The 18858-nt window shown below is 31.3% G+C and overlaps 2 protein-coding genes and 1 long non-coding RNA gene across 11 annotated transcripts; 1 reads left to right on the top strand and 2 right to left on the bottom strand.

Annotated features, from left to right (window-relative positions):
- Positions 1 to 222: 222 nt before the first annotated feature.
- On the bottom strand, positions 223 to 1634 carry LOC143264293 (uncharacterized). The gene is made up of 3 exons (XR_013037910.1): positions 1126 to 1634; positions 789 to 1006; positions 223 to 561 (listed from the first exon to the last, which is right to left on the bottom strand). It is a non-coding gene; the product is annotated as an uncharacterized LOC143264293 (long non-coding RNA).
- Positions 1635 to 9430: 7796 nt separating this feature from the next.
- LOC100879152 (uncharacterized) lies at positions 9431 to 14960 on the top strand. 8 transcript variants are annotated; one of them, XM_076530977.1, is made up of 18 exons: positions 9431 to 9573; positions 9691 to 9956; positions 10036 to 10246; positions 10309 to 10625; positions 10715 to 10924; positions 11017 to 11196; positions 11304 to 11418; positions 11488 to 11678; positions 11761 to 12103; positions 12178 to 12292; positions 12406 to 12477; positions 12845 to 12947; positions 13027 to 13565; positions 13640 to 13832; positions 13903 to 14075; positions 14137 to 14209; positions 14302 to 14470; positions 14646 to 14960. In XM_076530977.1, the coding sequence occupies exons 1-17, from the start codon at positions 9505 to 9507 to the stop codon at positions 14324 to 14326; spliced, it is 3195 nt and encodes a 1064-aa protein (XP_076387092.1). In that variant the 5' UTR covers positions 9431 to 9504; the 3' UTR covers positions 14327 to 14470; positions 14646 to 14960. The 8 variants fall into 8 exon arrangements, with proteins under 8 accessions (XP_076387092.1, XP_076387093.1, XP_076387091.1 ...); XM_076530978.1 differs by having other exon boundaries at positions 11758 to 12103; positions 13051 to 13565; XM_076530976.1 differs by having other exon boundaries at positions 11758 to 12103; positions 13643 to 13832.
- Positions 10458 to 18731, bottom strand: LOC100875829 (F-box only protein 21). Of its 2 annotated transcripts, XM_012286796.2 has the most exons (10): positions 18343 to 18731; positions 17631 to 17903; positions 17131 to 17566; positions 16915 to 17045; positions 16691 to 16838; positions 16398 to 16607; positions 16231 to 16320; positions 15922 to 16150; positions 15789 to 15843; positions 10458 to 11897 (listed from the first exon to the last, which is right to left on the bottom strand). In XM_012286796.2, the coding sequence occupies exons 1-10, from the start codon at positions 18507 to 18509 to the stop codon at positions 11894 to 11896; spliced, it is 1743 nt and encodes a 580-aa protein (XP_012142186.1). In that variant the 5' UTR covers positions 18510 to 18731; the 3' UTR covers positions 10458 to 11893. The 2 variants fall into 2 exon arrangements, with proteins under 2 accessions (XP_012142186.1, XP_003703992.1); XM_003703944.3 differs by having other exon boundaries at positions 10458 to 15843; positions 18343 to 18730.
- Positions 18732 to 18858: the final 127 nt, after the last annotated feature.

Raw genomic sequence — 18858 nt, 5'->3', positions numbered from 1 at the left:
TTATTATCTTGAACTGCTTATTTATACTTATTATTAATAAAATACTAATTTCATGGTAAGTATAATAATGTGCAATAAGTATGTACAAGTACAGAATAAAACTGGTTACATATTGCATATGTGCGTATATTTTTTTTAAACTAAAAAGTTCATGTGAGAACAACAAATCCACGTCGTAAATCTGTGTGGATCCGGGATCAATCCCATCACTACGAGAGAACGAGAAAAAAGAAATAACGGGGAGGGAAGAAATAATACCACCTACGATAATAGAGAAACCAGGCTCTTTCGTGCGCCCCGCTATCAACATGCCGATATTATTGCATGCGCTATCTCGAGCAGTACAGAAACTTTTAGCAAGATTTCGATTGAGAAAGGTTTTTATCGCGATAATGTCGGTTTACGTGGAGTATATTCGTGTACCAACAAACGCCTGCGCATTTTCAACCTCATCCCTCTTGGGTTCTCCTCCCTCTACGCGAAGCACCTGTTGTTCACAAATTACATTTTCCTCTTAAAGTAGCCAGGCATTGTGTATCTCTTGCATAGCGTGACCCCAGGCTAGAATAAAAATGAAACATATTATTTAATCTGTAATTACTACATTGTACCGTGTATATAAAATATATTTAAAAAAGTTAGGTTAAAATTGTTCGTTATATTGCCGAGGATAAGTACTTTTATGATGGATTCTTTGCCTTAATGCATCAGTTAACGAAAATGAAAATTCGGTTACCGAAAGTCGCAACACCGAACGAGCAGATATTCGGAAAATACTATGATTTTACCCTGGAAATTAATAGGAAACTTTGTCAGCTGTTACTTGAGCGGATTCACATAATTTCATCGAAGTATCGATTAGGAACACTTGTTGCAGAGAAATTGAGTTCACAAGTAATGTTGTACTTTCTATCTTCTTCTTCCACTTGAAAGATAGAGACGAAAGTAGTATAGCCCCTGATGTATCAGACATTGCATTCATTCGAACATTTCCAGCATCTAAAATCTAAATTGTTTACTAATTCTTCATGAAATATTAATATTTCGAAAGACGAATTGTAAAAAATATTTGTACTACAAAAGTTGTAAATTCAATTAATTAGTTATTGTAAATTTAATACTAACCAGTTAATTAATTTCTAGCATGTCCCATATTAATTTATCAAATTATATTATCATATAATATTTCTGGTCTATATTTATTTTTCTCCGTATTTATCTCTGGCGAATATCATTATCTTTTCTGTCAGCAATTTTTTATTTAGTTTTCCAGTCCGTTAATTTTACTGCCATTATTGTGTTTGTTATCTTTACTTCTTGGATAATTCTTCCATTTTACTTCTCTTAGTAAACTCTCTAATTAACTTGATTATTGATAACCTTGTTTTTAATTTTAATATTTAATATTTTTTATATAATTAATTATTCTTCCAAATTACTTGTGTTCGACTTCTATGGTATTTATCATCTTCATTCAATTTAATAAAATTTAATTCAAGTAGACAACTCATCCCAAGGAATAAGTTACCCTGCGAATATCTTATACAAATAAGTTATCGCATAAATATTCCACAGAAGTATGCAAAAATCCCACAGAATTTTTGCGAATCTCAGCTGATTTCAGAAGCAGTGTTGGGCAGTCATGAGATTTTATCTCAGGCGAGAGCTTTATGCGCATGCGTCAGCTGACGTCACAGCTTGCTGCCAATGCCGTACCTAGCCGGTATACGCAATGGTAACTGATGAGGGCACCTTTATGAACCTACATAACTTTTCAAAAATTCTTATAATTGCACTGTAAACTATGAATGTATAGGTTGTGTTAGATTACATTAGGCTGGGTTAGGTTAGTTATATATATGACTGTATAAAACTATTCAACTATATATATATATATATATCGTGAATTATATAATATAATATAATGGGAATAATATGATGGAATATGGGAGATTATTATATTTAAAATAACACTATTTATTATATGTATAGATCCGATAAAAATCGAGCGGTATCTTTTCCCTTTGCTCTTGCAACAAATATTGGTATTCATATAACAAATCGGCTGCAAACGTAAAAAATAATAATAATCATAAATAAATTTAAAATTACTTTTATTATATATAATCTGTTGTCTTATTTAACCCTTTTATTCTCTTTCCTGCAATTTTCTTCAGATTTTTTTTTTCCTCGCTAGGGCCTAATGATACCTTATATTTCATCAAAGTGTATACGCTACTGAGGACTTCTACGGATAGCTTACTGCGCATGCGCTGGGACTGCCAAACACTGATCGGCGCGCTACTTAAAAGTAGTTTAAGACATGCTATCAGACCGACGAGTTAGTCTTTACAGCATTGAAGTGGAGGAAACATCTCGGCGTTCCATTTAATCAACGTAAGTCCTATTTTTTAATATTACACATACATTTAGTCACAACAATTGTACATTATAAATAGTTATTCAATTTATTATTATTATAATTAACATTTTCTGGTTACTAATGATCTAACCTTCACGTAACAATATTATTAAATCGTGCAACAACAATAAATATGTTATTATAAATGCTTTTATTTTTCAGTTCCAAAATTGAATATACACACAATCTGCCTCCATCTTCGACAAAGAATTAAACCAATAAAGACTTGCATAAATTAAAAATTGTATAAAATATATTTGCAAATAGTATGTATTTATGAAGTTACAATAAATAAACAAAAGAAATCATGTACTTATTTACAATCCTTTCCATTACATTCTTAAACATAACAGACAATCAACAGGTTAGGTCTTGCTTACGGTAAGGTTATATACGGTTAGGTCAGGATCCAAGGTTAGGTCAGGATCTAAGGTTAGTTCGGATCATGTTAGGACAGGGACTAAGGTAAGGTTGTATCAGGTTAGGTCTGGAGACCTAACATATATCATTCCCCATGTTACTATTACTATTATCGTGGAAATATAATTATTATCCTTACTACTCTTATTATTATCAATTTGACCGACATCACTACCCATATTACTACTTTTACTATCGTTACAACTATTATTATTATGCTTATTATTCTTATTATTATTAATATTATTACCCATATTACGACTATTATCATCGCTTGAACTGTAATTATCTTTACTACTCTTATTATTATCAATATTATTACGCATATTACTACTTTTATCATCATTATCCTTATTATTCTTGTATTGTCAATATTATTACGCATATCACGACTATTATCGTCGCTGGAACAGTAATTATCCCTACTACCCTTATTATTTTCAATATTATGACGTATATTACGACTATTATCATCGCTGGAACTGTAATTATCCTTACTACTGTTATTTTTATCAATATTATTACGCATATTACTACTTTTATCATCATTATCCTTATTATTCTTATTATTATCAATACTATTGCGCATATCACGACTATTATCATCGCTGGAACCGTAATTTTCCTTACTACTCTTATTATTATCAATATTATTACACGTATTACTACTTTTATCAACATTATCCTTATTATATATATTATTGTCAATATTATTACGCATATTACTACTTTTATTATCATTATCCCTATTATTCTTATTATTATCAATATTATTACGCATATCACGACTATTATCATCGCTGGAACAGTAATTATCCCTACTACCCTTGTTGTTTTCAATATTATTACGTATATTACGGCTATTATCATCGCTGGAACTGTAATTATCCTTACTACTGTTATTTTTATCAATATTATTACGCATATTACTACTTTTATCATCATTATCCTTATTATTCTTATTATTATCAATACTATTGCGCATATCACGACTATTATCATCGCTGGAACCGTAATTTTCCTTACTACTCTTATTATTATCAATATTATTACACGTATTACTACTTTTATCAACATTATCCTTATTATATATATTATTATCAATATTATTACGCATATTACTACTTTTATTATCATTATCCCTATTATTCTTATTATTATCAATATTATTACGCATATCACGACTATTATCATCGCTGGAACAGTAATTATCCCTACTACCCTTGTTATTTTCAATATTATTACGTATATTACGACTATTATCATCGCTGGAACTGTAATTATCCTTACTACTGTTATTTTTATCAATATTATTACGCATATTACTACTTTTATCATCATTATCCTTATTATTCTTATTATTATCAATACTATTACGCATATCACGACTATTATCATCGCTGGAACTGTAATTATCCTTATTATTCTTACTACTATTAATATTATTACCCATATTACGACTATTATCATCGCTGGAACTGTAATTATCCTTACTACTCTTATTATTATCAATATTATTACGCATATTACTACTTTTATCATCATTATCCTTATTACTCTTATTATTATCAATACTATTACGCATATCACGACTATTATCGTCGCTGGAACCATAATTATCTTTACTGCTCTTGTCATTATCAATATAACCTATATTATTACCCATATAACTATTGTTATAATAGTTAGAACTATTATTATCATCCTAATCGCTCTTATTATTATCAATTTAACCTATATCACTACCAGCAATGCTACTTCTATTATCGTTATAACTATTGTTCATAGTAATAATCTATTTTTAATATAAATAATCCTTATTACTCGTATTACAATGGACGGAACTATAATTAGTATCCTTACTACTGTTAGTACTATCAGTCAGGACCCAAGTTTAAGTTTAAGTTTAAGTTATATTAGGTTAGGTCTAGCCCCAAGGTTAGGCAAGAATAGGTTAGGTCTAGGCCCAAGGTTAGGTTATATTAGGTTAGGTCTGGCCCCAAGGTTAGGTTATATTAGGTTAGGTCTGGCCCCAAGGTTAGGTTATATTAGGTTAGGTCGGGCCCCAAGGTTAGGTTATATTAGGTTAGGTCTGGCCCCAAGGTTAGGTTATATTAGGTTAGGTCTGGCCCCAAGGTTAGGTTATATTAGGTTAGGTCTGGCCCCAAGGTTAGGTTATATTAGGTTAGGTCTGGCCCCAAGGTTAGGTTATATTAGGTTAGGTCTGGGCCCAAGGTTAGGTTATATTAGGTTAGGTCTGGGCCTAAGGTTAGGTTATATTAGGTTAGGTCTGGGCCCAAGGTTAGGTTATATTGGGTTAGGTCTGGGCCCAAGGTTAGGTTATATTAGGTTAGGTCTGGGTACCTAACCTACCTAACCTACCCTGACCTAACCTGATCTGACCTAACCTTAGGCCCAGACCTAACCTAATCCAACCTAACCGGTTAGGTTGGAAAAGGTTAGGTCGGACCCTAGGGTTAGGTTGTATTAGGTTAGGTCTGGGTACCTAACCTACCTAACCTACCCTGACCTAACCTGATCTGACCTAACCTTAGGCCCAGACCTAACCTAATCCAACCTAACCGGTTAGGTTGGAAAAGGTTAGGTCGGACCCTAGGGTTAGGTTATATTAGGTTAGGTCTGGGTACCTAACCTACCTAACCTACCCTGACCTAACCTGATCTGACCTAACCTTAGGCCCAGACCTAACCTAATCCAACCTAACCGGTTAGGTTGGAAAAGGTTAGGTCGGACCCTAGGGTTAGGTTATATTAGGTTAGGTCTGGGTACCTAACCTACCTAACCTACCCTGACCTAACCTGATCTGACCTAACCTTAGGCCCAGACCTAACCTAATCCAACCTAACCGGTTAGGTTGGAAAAGGTTAGGTCGGACCCTAGGGTTAGGTTATATTAGGTTAGGTCTGGGTACCTAACCTACCTAACCTACCCTGACCTAACCTGATCTGACCTAACCTTAGGCCCAGACCTAACCTAATCCAACCTAACCGGTTAGGTTGGAAAAGGTTAGGTCGGACCCTAGGGTTAGGTTATATTAGGTTAGGTCTGGGTACCTAACCTACCTAACCTACCCTGACCTAACCTGATCTGACCTAACCTTAGGCCCAGACCTAACCTAATCCAACCTAACCGGTTAGGTTGGAAAAGGTTAGGTCGGACCCTAGGGTTAGGTTATATTAGGTTAGGTCTGGGTACCTAACCTACCTAACCTACCCTGACCTAACCTGATCTGACCTAACCTTAGGCCCAGACCTAACCTAATCCAACCTAACCGGTTAGGTTGGAAAAGGTTAGGTCGGACCCTAGGGTTAGGTTATATTAGGTTAGGTCTGGGTACCTAACCTACCTAACCTACCCTGACCTAACCTGATCTGACCTAACCTTAGGCCCAGACCTAACCTAATCCAACCTAACCGGTTAGGTTGGAAAAGGTTAGGTCGCACCCTAGGGTTAGGTTATATTAGGTTAGGTCTGGGTACCTAACCTACCTAACCTACCCTGACCTAACCTGATCTGACCTAACCTTAGGCCCAGACCTAACCTAATCCAACCTAACCGGTTAGGTTGGAAAAGGTTAGGTCGGACCCTAGGGTTAGGTTGTATTAGGTTAGGTCAGGGTGGGTTAGGTAGGTTAGGTACCCAGACCTAACCTAATATAACCTAACCCTAGGGTCAGACCTAACCTTTTCCAACCTAACCGGTTAGGTTGGATTAGGTTAGGTCCGGGCCTAAGGTTAGGTCAGATCAGGTTAGGTCAGGGTAGGTTAGGTAGGTTAGGTACCCAGACCTAACCTAATATAACCTAACCTTAGGCCCAGACCTAACCTAATATAACCTAACCTTAGGCCCAGACCTAACCTAATATAACCTAACCTTGGGCACAGACCTAACCTAATATAACCTAACCTTAGGCCCTGACCTAACCTTAGGGCCTGACGAAACCTAATCTAACCTAACCGTGGGCCTGACATAATTCGACAAAAGTAGTAATATGCGTAATAATATCGGTAATAATAAGAATAGGAAGGATAATTACAGTTCCAGCGATGATAATAGTCGTAATATACGTAATAATATTGATAATAATAAGAGTAGTAAGGATAATTACTGTTCTAGCGATGATAATAGTCGTGATATGCGTAATAATATTGATAATAATATAAATAATAACGATAATGTTGATAATAGTCGTAATATACGTAATAATGTTGATAATAATAAGAGTAGTAAGGATAATTACTGTTCTAGCGATGATAATAGTCGTGATATGCGTAATAATATTGATAATAATAAGAATAATAGGGATAATGATAATAAAAGTAGTAATATGCGTAATAATATTGATAATAATATAAATAATAAGGATAATGTTGATAAAAGTAGTAATACGTGTAATAATATTGATAATAATAAGAGTAGTAAGGATAATTACGGTTCCAGCGATGATAATAGTCGTGATATGCGTAATAGTATTGATAATAATAAGAATAATAAGGATAATGATGATAAAAGTAGTAATATGCGTAATAATATTGATAAAAATAACAGTAGTAAGGATAATTACTGTTCCAGCGATGATAATAGTCGTAATATACGTAATAATATTGAAAATAACAAGGGTAGTAGGGATAATTACTGTTCCAGCGATGATAATAGTCGTGATATGCGTAATAGTATTGATAATAATAAGAATAATAAGGATAATGATGATAAAAGTAGTAATATGCGTAATAATATTGATAAAAATAACAGTAGTAAGGATAATTACTGTTCCAGCGATGATAATAGTCGTAATATACGTAATAATATTGAAAATAACAAGGGTAGTAGGGATAATTACTGTTCCAGCGATGATAATAGTCGTGATATGCGTAATAATATTGATAATAATAAGAATAATAAGGATAATGATGATAAAAGTAGTAATACGTGTAATAATATTGATAATAATAAGAGTAGTAAGGATAATTACGGTTCCAGCGATGATAGTAGTCGTAATATGCGTAATAATATTGATAATAATATAAATAATAAGGATAATGTTAATAAAAGTAGTGATATGCGTAATAATATTGATAATAATATGAGTAGTAAGGATAATTACTGTTCCAGCGATGATAATAGTCGTCATATGGGTAATAATATTGATAATAATAAGAATAACATGGATACTGATGATAAAAGTAGTAATATGCGTAATAATATTGATAACAATAAGCGTAGTAAGAATAATTACAGTGCCTGCGATGATAGTAGTCGTAATATGCGTAATAATATTGATAATAATAAGAATGATAAGGATAATGATGATAAAAGTAGTAATATGCGCAGTAATATATGTAGTAATATAAGTAGTTATATATATGACTGTATAAAACTATACAACTATATATATATGTCGTGAATTATATAATATAATATAATGGGAATAATATGATGGAATATGGGAGATTATTATATTGAAAATCACACAAAAGCACAATAACTTTTAAAACGCTAAATGAATTTATTATTTAAGAAAAACGACTTGGAAGGACCTCTTTGAATAACTTTATTTCATACGTGTGAAAATTATAATATCAGAGAAACAATAACAAAGAAATACATGGATTTTATTTTGTTAACATGCATAGATCCGATAAAAATCGAGCGGTATCTTTTTCCTTTGCTCTTGCAACAAATATTGGTTTTCATATAACAAATCGGCTGCAAACGTAAAAAATAATAGTAATCATAAATAAATTACTATTACTTTTATTATATATAATCTGTAGTATTATTTAACCCTTTTATTCTCTTTCCTGCAATTTTCTTCAGATTTTTTTTTCCCTCACTAGGGGCTAATGATACCTTATATTTCATCAAAGTGTATACGCTACTGAGGACTTCTACGGATAGCTTACTGCGCATACACTGGGACTGCCCAACACTGTTCAGAAGGCCTTTCACCACAGTGTGGTGCCCCTCTACGCCTTATTTTCATTTCATGGTTGTATACTTATAACCATGAATAATACACAGTGGATAATGTATATTATGCTTTTGAAATGTATTCTTTTTACTTATTGTTTAAAATTATAACATTATTTACCGTGATATTTATTACTAAATTTATAGGTATTAATAAAAATGAAATTTCAAAGTCAAATTTTTGTTTCGATATGATTTATTTTTAATTAAAAAAAAAATATACCTTGATCATATTTATACAGGTATATATGTTTTCTACATTATTTTGTATTCTGCAGTTTATTATATGTATGTACAAGATAAAAAAGAAGTAACTTAATATTATAAATTGCATGTCTTTATATAATTTCAAAAACAGCTCAACGAAAATTAGATGTTTCCTGCACTGCGTATCGTAAAATATGTTACTTCATGGCGAATCACGACCTATAACAATATCGAATTCTCCTCTGAAAATTTTTATGAGTACTTGGAAAGCATTTTGTGTATGTTTAATTAATTAATAAACAACAATGATCAATACTCGACTCATTTTTAAGATAATGTTTTATTAAATCGGTTATGTAGTTTAATGAACTATTCGACATGAAATGCCGAAGATTTGAATAGTTTTTACAGTTAAGGATACATGTAACAATCAATAATATCCCAGTAACTACTTTTGTTAATAAATGATATACATGATGGCTAGTAGAGAAACATCAATTAATTCAAAAAATTCGGACGATCACAGTGTGGAGGTTTGTATAATTCTAATGCCCTCTAAATAATTTCATCTTAGCTATTTTATTTTTTAATGTATGAAAGTTAATGTACATTCTTGTTATATTTATTATAAATACATATCTTTATTATAGACATTGGCAGAAGTCTTCCGATGTTTCATTTGTATGGAGAAGCTGAGAGATGCACATCTTTGTCCTCATTGCAGTAAATTATGTTGTTACACATGTATTAGACGGTGGCTAACAGAACAACGCTCTCAATGTCCTCATTGTAGAGCTTCTTTACATTTGCATGAGTTAGTAAATTGTCGATGGGTTGAAGAAGTGACACAACAGCTGGATACTCTTCAAGCTGTTGGTATCTCAAACTCTAGACATGATGACTCAAATAGGGATAGGTATTTTATTTTTATTTTATACTGTCAAAATTGTAATTTATTTATTCATGTTATTAACATTTATACATGTCTGAAACAGGTGTACCGTACATCATGAAAAGCTATCTGTTTATTGTTGGACCTGTCGTAGATGTATATGTCATCAGTGTGCTTTGTGGGGTGGTACCCATTCAGGGCACACTTTTAAGCCATTAGAAGAAGTATATGAACAACATGTTACACAAATAAAAGCAGAAGTTGGGCAGTTGAAAAGAAGGTTAATGGAATTGATTAGCCTAGTACAAGAAGTGGTATGTGTACATTTACAGAATATATTTTGAAGTTGCAATTGTCACATTTAATTTTTCATTAGGAACGTAATGTTGAATCAGTAAGAGCTGCAAAGGATGAAAGGGTCAGAGAAATTAGAGGTGCTGTAGAATTGATAATAGCACGTTTGGATTCTCAGCTGAAAGCTAAATTATTAACATTAATGGGTCAAAAGAATTCTTTAACATTAGAAACAGAACAGTTAGAAGCTTTATTGCAAGAAGTGGAACATCAGTTACATACATGTACTCGTTCTGAACTTATAATCAAAAGTTCAGAACTTTCAAGGATGATACATCAAGTACGAAAAAAACCAATGACAAGTTTTGTCACTGCCCCTGTACCAGCTGATTTTCACAGGTATAAGATTTTTCATACATTAATTCACGATATGACATTTATTTATAAAATATTATACTTATACATTTATACTTTATTTATTGTTACAGTGAAATTGTACCAGGATATGATAGTGCTACATTTGCAATGCAAAATTTTACACAACTGCAATTAAAAGCAGATCCAGTATATTCTGCACCCTTGCATGTTAATGGATTGTGTTGGAGATTGAAAGTATATCCTGATGGAAATGGTGTTGTACGTGGAAATTATTTATCGGTTTTTTTAGAATTAAGTGCTGGTTTGCCAGAAACATCAAAGTACGTGTGAACATATAACTTCATCTTCAATTTTTAGAATTAAATTTTCTTATTCTTAAATTAGTTTATTTGCGCATCTTAATCTTTTTCAGATACGAATATCGAGTTGAAATGATACATCAAGGATCTCGTGATACAAGTAAGAACATCGTACGAGAATTTGCTTCTGACTTTGAAATCGGTGAATGTTGGGGTTATAATAGATTTTTTAGATTAGATTTACTTGCAACTGAAGGATATTTAAATACAGAATTGGATACTCTTATATTAAGGTATGTTAAAAATTCTTAAATTGTAACATTCTAATAAAATATGTAACTTAATATATTTATTTTTTATCCTACTATTATATAAGTTATAATATGAAGATGAATATTAGGTTTCAGGTACGTCCACCGACGTTCTATCAACGTTGCAGAGACCAACAATGGTATATTAGTCAATTAATTACCGTTCAAAATCAATATGCTACTCAAATCAATGAACTCAAAGAGGTAATGATGTCATATACCTAGTACCAAGTATAGATGTTAATTGCTAATAACTTATTTCTTTTTTTATAGAGGCTAGCAATAGAAATATCACGAAATGCAATGGCAGCAACCAGAGTACCTAGTGGAGCCACATTATGTGGATCTGCGTCAAACATAGCACCTGTGATGATGCAACAACAATCACAAGCTGCTGGAGATCCTTTAGTCAATACTAACACTACCCGTTCTGTTGAAACATATCCAAACGGTACATGTACAAGGTAAACTAGTTTATACAACAAACAGTAATGCAACAATTTTTATCATGTATTAAATAATATTTCAATTTCTTTCTTGTAGTAGATCAGTGCAGAATGTGCTTCCTGGAGGAAGTAATAACAACGCCTTAGTGGGTGATCAACTAATGCCTATGTGTGAAATAGGAGAACTCTCTAATATGCGTCCTCTTGGCTCCACTTCAACATTATCGTCCATTTCATCTAAAACAAGTTTAAAGCAACATAGAATAAATAATTTAAGCGTCGTCGAAGCTGAGTCGCCCAATTTACACAGTACAAATGATGGTTCATCTGGAGATTGTCCGGCAACCGATGCCCACTCTCCATCCCCGTCTTATTCGTCTCCGACAGTACTTAATCAACAACCATTGAATCTTTTATCTAGTAGCAGCAGTAGTGATAGTGGAGTAAGATTTTTTAAAATAATAATAAATGATAATAATTTATAACATTTTATAAAATGTTTATATAATTATTATAGGAATTAAGCGAACACGATATATATTTGGATGAATGCGAACATAATGAACCGCATTTAACACTTTTAGATGATAATTCTAACGATGAAAACGATGTAGACGATGAAACTATGTCAGGTATGATACAAACAAGCTATATTAAAAGTATTTTATTTTTCGCAACTCTATTAGATTTAATATTTTATACTAGAATATTTAACATAGTAATATCACTAATATTGCTGAATTAGGCGCAAGTTCAAACAGAGGTTCTGTAGGGGATGTACAGAGAATCAGACAAAGAGAAAACAAGTTAGATAAAGGTGCCGAAAATGACAAACCCACGAATGAGAAACCAGACGAAGATTTTGTGAAAGAAAATTCGACTCCCCATACTCTTGATCACTTTCCAACAATTTCATAAGAAATTTTCTGTTTCTTTCAAATGAATCTCTCTCTCACTGCGTTTGGTTTTATAATAAAAAATAAATATTCCCGTGAATGTACTGTAATAGTCGGTCTTATAGACAAATTTTAATTGAATAATTTAATTACGTCTTAAGTAACTTTGCATTTGTCAAAATGAGATATTTCGTTAATTACAGTACATAATTTTTAATAATTGTCCACAATTTTAGTTCATATTTTTAAATGTTTCCATGTATAATAACAATTACTGTATATTTGTAGGTGAGAATGATGTAGAAGTTGCAGAATCATTAACACTGTGGATTCAGAATAAACAGCGCACAAAGCAACAAAGTAATCGAGATAGTACAGGAGACACTTGCAGGTCTGTTTTAACATTAAGTTATCTACGTAACTAACTATAGAAACAACAGATAATTTTTTTAGATTGTTTAGTATAATAGACATAATTTTATTTGCCATTGTAGATTGCGCGGCAATGATAGTTTAGAAGATGAAATTATGCTACTACATTTATTCGAAATGCAAGATCGGAATTCTGCCTGGCCTCCTTTGTGCTTTAATAACCAACATGTGGATGATACTTGTGATGCACGGGCATCTTTGACAAATTTACATCATAATTCCAGCCCTTTACACTGTAATGCTACACTGCCAACTCATGGATCATCAACATTTTCACACAAGCATCGTGAACTTGATTCAGTGTGCAACGAACAATTTTCTGATAAACGATCAACGTGTCCTTCGCACCTTTGCCAACCTCAAATGATGTGCAATGGTAGATCCAAACTAAGTCAATTATCTAACATTTGTCAACAAGATGTTTCCGGATTAATAGCTTGCGGGAGTCAGACAAGATCTGAACCTGCGACTCGCTCAAATTCAATAGACTGCGAAAAAGATCTTCCAAAAATATCTGTAGCTAATAAGATGAATCACGAAGTAGAAACTACTAGATCAGATTTGATAGTGCCAAGTGGTAAATAGAAACTGACATTAGTAACTAATATCTATATAATGCACGTATAATAACACGCGTTATTACTTCTTTAGTAGTGTTGGACAGCAACAAAATTGTATCAAAACATTTATTGTCGCGGAGACAGTCTTCGCCGTCGTCGTCCAGTAACGTTAGTATTGTAAATAACGAAAATAGTAAGATATTTGAATTCGAACAATTACTTGAAACTATTCAATTATCTCCAATATCTCAGAAAGACACTGCCAGCTGTTTTAATAAATTAAGGTACAAATTTTTCTTAATATACAAATATAACTAAATTTACAATATAATTTAATACTATTTTTATATGCAGGAAAAATATTTCATCCGATGGAAAAAATAGCGGTTGCACTGTTACAAATATTAAATCTACTGCCCTTTCGTTAGGACCGGATGTTCCATCGTCGTCTACAAGTAATGCAACAGATGCTATACCCAGTCCCAACAATTATAGCTGGGCTCCTGCACTATATCAGCACAAGCATAGTAAGTGTAGCCATTTTTATAACAATTATATGAGATTATAAAATGTTTAAAAAAATTTCAGGTCAGAAGAACATTTTAGAGGCTACCATGCAGATGTCTTCTAATGATACTTCCAATAAATGCACTGCCGAAAAGTAAGTCAATTTTAATATATGTGTATGTATTGTATTACTGTATAACAATATGTGGTTCTCATAAAGTTAAAACTAAATTATCGTTATTACAGGTCATTAGAAGAAACTAATTCTTGAAATCCCTTTTAAATTACATCCGTTGTATTTAACATTACAAATATACTGTGATTTTTATTTATCTATACATTAATATTATTAAAGACGATAGAAAAGTAGTAAAAATATTAAAAATTAGACTTCATTTCTAAATCTAATAACATGGTAAGTGTAATGTTCGAGTAACTCCAATGCGTTTTATAGCAGGTACTAATTTTTATTGATGAACACAAAATATTACATGTACTTATTAATGTTGAAAAAATAATACCGTACTTGCTATGAAACAACATATTCTAGCTGTAACTGGATATTAGTAACAAATTAATTCTTCTTTCAGCTTAAAAAGCAGACACGAAAGAAAATATGATAAATATCATTCCATATTAAGTAGTTCAATTTACATTATTTATCATTATTTATTATATGCGTGTATATTACACTTTCAAAAAAAATCAAGTTTATTTAGACTAAAATATTAATATATTGTATAGTATCTAAATACTCAATGTTTTATTTTTTCAATGGTTATGGTATTACAAGTATAGTGACAACAAATTTTGTATTGTTCTTATGTGGTTGATTGCAAATATACCTACATAAAATGAGCACAGCCCATGACAGAAAAATAAAATAAAGTGCACAACTAAGTAAATATCCTTTATCGTTCTATCCGTTATACACTTAAATCTTAATTAACTTTAACACTATTTCAAATCACGTTGTACATTACTCGTTAATAATTTACATATTTCGACACTGTATCGAAAAGTACAATTTAATTACTATTTGTAGCTCAGCAACTGATGTTTATTTAATTTGCATAGTACTTAACAAAGTATTGTAAAAACATAAATTACTTTTTACTCTTATTATAAGTAACAGTACGTTTAATACATATTTATATCACATACGAATTGATTTAAGAGTTAAAAGTTATTGTATATTTTTCGGATCTTCGTGCAGCACTAATAGAAGATAAGTGTTATCGCTAAGCAATAGTATGAATGCATTTACATATTTAATGATATTACATAATCCAAAATTCGTATGTTTACATATGTATATAACTTACTAAGTTTTTCGTATATACAATTTTACATCTAATTCAGTATTAAAAAAAGAAAATTTTGCACTCTCTGATTCTCCTATTTACAATAAGTGTATAAAACTTACTAAAAGTATCTAAGCAAATTCTATTCATAATATTAAAAAAAAAGTAAAATTGTTAATGTTTTTATAAAAAACAAAACTTTTGTTCTTTTTTGTAGAAATATGATTTCTAACAGTATGCATGGAATATGTAGTGGAGAAAGAATAATTATTATCTTATATTTCAGTTAGAAAAATAAATTATTAATGTTACACATTACTTTGCATGTGAGCAGCAAGTAATTCATCGCGAACTTTTTCATCGCCTGGATACTCACTCGCTTTTTCTTCATTTGGTACATAATGAGTATTATTAAATTTGCAAAAATACCTTCCAATTGCATGATGACTTATCCAATCCGGATTCGAGGCTAGTTGCAAATTTTCTAATAATAAATCAGAATATTTTAGAAGATATCCTTTTCCTTATTTTATAAAATTAACAGTAAAAGAATCGACAATACCTTGGGCTACATAATGACACGATCCATCATTTACAAAAACATTATAAAACGGTTGATCTGCACCGTGAGTTAGTTCATCTACATTCATTTCATTCATCCACTCTGTAGATGCCATACAACGTGTATCCCATCCTGTTATTACACACAAGTATCTAAGTATTTTATGCTCCATTATTAGCCCTATCGCGTATTTTACTTCTGGTACTCTTTCCTTGGGTTCTATTTCTTTCTAAAATATATGTAATGACGTTACTAAAATGCTTCAAGTAACTTAGCAAGTAAATATAACAATGTTATTGCTATTCCTACCTTCAATTGTAAATTTTTTTGATATTCCTGAAGTGTTTTAAATGTCTGTGAAATAATACTTGCTTGTCCTCTTGATGTCAATTCTAAATCCTATAAAGTTTTAATAAGATTTTTATTCTAATGCGATGCAATATTTTACAATACATCGTTAAAACTTTATAAAATACCTTTTGCATGTTCTCTAATATTTTTACTAATTCAGTTAAATCCATATGCTGTAACAGATATATACGACCTAACTGCAAAATTATATCTGCATCACTTGGTTCTATCATGTATCGAAGTTCAAGAGCCGAACGAAGTCTTGCAGTTCTCCTATTTATACGAGTATGTTGTCTAGCAGCTATTTCTATATTGCTTGCCATTCGCGTTATCACCTGTTACAAGTTATGTCGAATAATAAATGCAAACGTAAATAACAGACAGCAATTTGTCATTCACAGAATGTAGAGGTACAAACCTCTACAGCAGTTGCTGGTTCATGGATATTGTATTTTTCTATTGGGCATCTAGAAACACCAATTCTAGGACAATCTCTCTTAGTTAGAAATTCGCCACCATTAAAAACATCAATATAAAAGTTTTCTGTATTCCTTGCATTTGGGCCACTAAAATAAATAAAAAGATATTGAAATGTTTATGCATGGGAATTAAATTGACATGAAAATAGAACTATTAACTTACTATGTTTCCTTCCATCGTAACAAAAAATGTGATGGGAAACTAACAGGTTCACAACGTATACCAAGTCTTCGAGCAACACTTTCAAACACTATTGCTAAAGTTATAGGAATTCCACGTTTTTCTTCTAAAACCTATAAAAATCCATATTATTATTTATCAATAAATATGATATTCAAAAATGACTAAATTTTATTATCTTAATCTATGTTAACTTACACAATCTATAAATGATGTTTCTAATAAATAGTACATCTCACTATTTCCATAAAATCCTAATTTTTTGAATAATACTTCACAAAGTGCATCTGTTACTTGTTTTGTTTCTGAAATGCTCCACTGATTGTCATCTATAATATGATTCTTCCAATAATTAAATTGTTCTGCTGGAGTTGAAAATATAGTATGACTTGGATATTGCTCTTTGAGTAGTTCTTTGGTTTGCTCCGCAATATTATCTAAAGCCGATGATATTGATGAGTATGACAAATCCTTTTCAGGCTGGCTCCACTGTGCTACAATAGTTGCACCACGTTCTAACGTTTGCTCATTTCTTGGTAAAGATATAAATTTCTGCCACTCATTTTTTAAGTGAGTTTGTTTCAAATATCGAATAACTTTAAGAGCATAATATCTATGTGTTAAATTGCTTGCTCTAAAAAGAATATATAACAACAAAAGTAATATTTAATGCTTTAAATCACTTCAAATATACTTACTTAGCAGGATATTTGATCAAATTCATGAGTTCATCCATAAGATAATAATAGCCTAATGGATGAGCACCTTCTTCTGGGCGAAATAAAGGAACAAACTCTTTAAATTCAATGTCAGATAATTCCTGCTTCCAATAATGTTTACTGGACATCATAGATAAATGATACATTAACTTCTTCCTGGTATTTAGACTAACTTTTATTTCTTCTTTCCAAATCAATTGTTGATTCTCTAATTTTTTGTTTTCTTGATATGCTTCTTTTAGAAGTGGCCATCTGTTTCAAGAACAAAATTGTTTAATTTTTTTTTCAATATAAAGTAATATTCTTTATATTTTTAAGTCACTAATTTCTTTTTAAATATATTTAGATATTAAAGTACATTGAAACTAGACTTTGCAAAAGATTCAATGTAAAAGTAATTAAAGTCATAACTAACTAATATGCAGAGCATGTTTTTACACCATTTAAAAAGGTAGCTATCTACGTTTATAGTAATTACAACTGAAGGTTATAACAGTATATATTAAAGATATTTATACTACCTTGTAAAGTAGCAATTTACGTCATTTAATCATAGCCTTATCATAAACAAAAATTTTATTTAATTGGCAAAGTGCTAAAAATCATGTAATATTTTTAATAAACAAACAATTACCATCAGTTATATTCAGCTATGTTTAACTTTTGATATTTTAAATAATTAAATAGATACCTTTGAAAAAATTTATTCTTCCAAAGTTTGTTACTGTCGTTGACAATTTTGTGCAAGTGTTTGCATGACAAACTGAAATTAATCACATCCAAGAAGTTAAGCCGTTTATCTTCCAAAATATACACGACAATCTCTTCAGGTAATGATGTCATTGCGTCACATGCCATTTCTTACAATTTATACCTTTGTGATCAAATGAAATTATAGAACAAATGTGTACATGCGATTCTATAATGCAGCAAAACACTTCTTCACTCTCTATCTGTCATCGTATTGTCGCTACTGACTTAACATCACGTCAGTAGCTTTTTGATGTTCTTGTTCTTGATAGAAGCTACAGTTCACAGTGCGCACTTCACACTTGTTCACACTTAAGTTAAGATAGAATCACAGATAAAACATAAAATAGAACTAACATGCAATGTAAACTTCCATCCCCCTTACCATTTTCGTGTCACATGCGACATTATCGATTTAAACTAAAGTAAGTTGATGGCGCTACTGAAATTGCGGGAA

The sequence above is a fragment of the Megachile rotundata genome, chromosome 4 (assembly GCF_050947335.1).
Source record: "Megachile rotundata isolate GNS110a chromosome 4, iyMegRotu1, whole genome shotgun sequence".
Taxonomy (NCBI): Eukaryota; Metazoa; Arthropoda; class Insecta; order Hymenoptera; family Megachilidae; genus Megachile; species Megachile rotundata.
The sequence above is the reverse complement of the archived record's forward strand: the minus strand, read 5'-3'. Positions and strand labels throughout refer to the sequence as shown.

Excerpts from the sequence above, each read along its gene's own strand:
- LOC100879152 (XM_076530974.1), top strand. The coding sequence starts at position 9,505 with ATGATATACATGATGGCTAGTAGAGAAACATCAATTAATTCAAAAAAT. Across the intron at positions 10,626-10,714 it reads GTACCAGCTGATTTTCACAG|TGAAATTGTACCAGGATATG; the intron begins GTATAAGATTTT and ends TTATTGTTACAG. Across the intron at positions 14,076-14,136 it reads ACTATATCAGCACAAGCATA|GTCAGAAGAACATTTTAGAG; the intron begins GTAAGTGTAGCC and ends AAAAAATTTCAG.
- LOC100875829 (XM_003703944.3), bottom strand. The coding sequence starts at position 18,509 with ATGGCATGTGACGCAATGACATCATTACCTGAAGAGATTGTCGTGTAT. Across the intron at positions 17,046-17,130 it reads AAACATCATTTATAGATTGT|GTTTTAGAAGAAAAACGTGG; the intron begins GTAAGTTAACAT and ends GGATTTTTATAG. Across the intron at positions 15,844-15,921 it reads GTGTCATTATGTAGCCCAAG|AAAATTTGCAACTAGCCTCG; the intron begins GTATTGTCGATT and ends ATTTATTATTAG.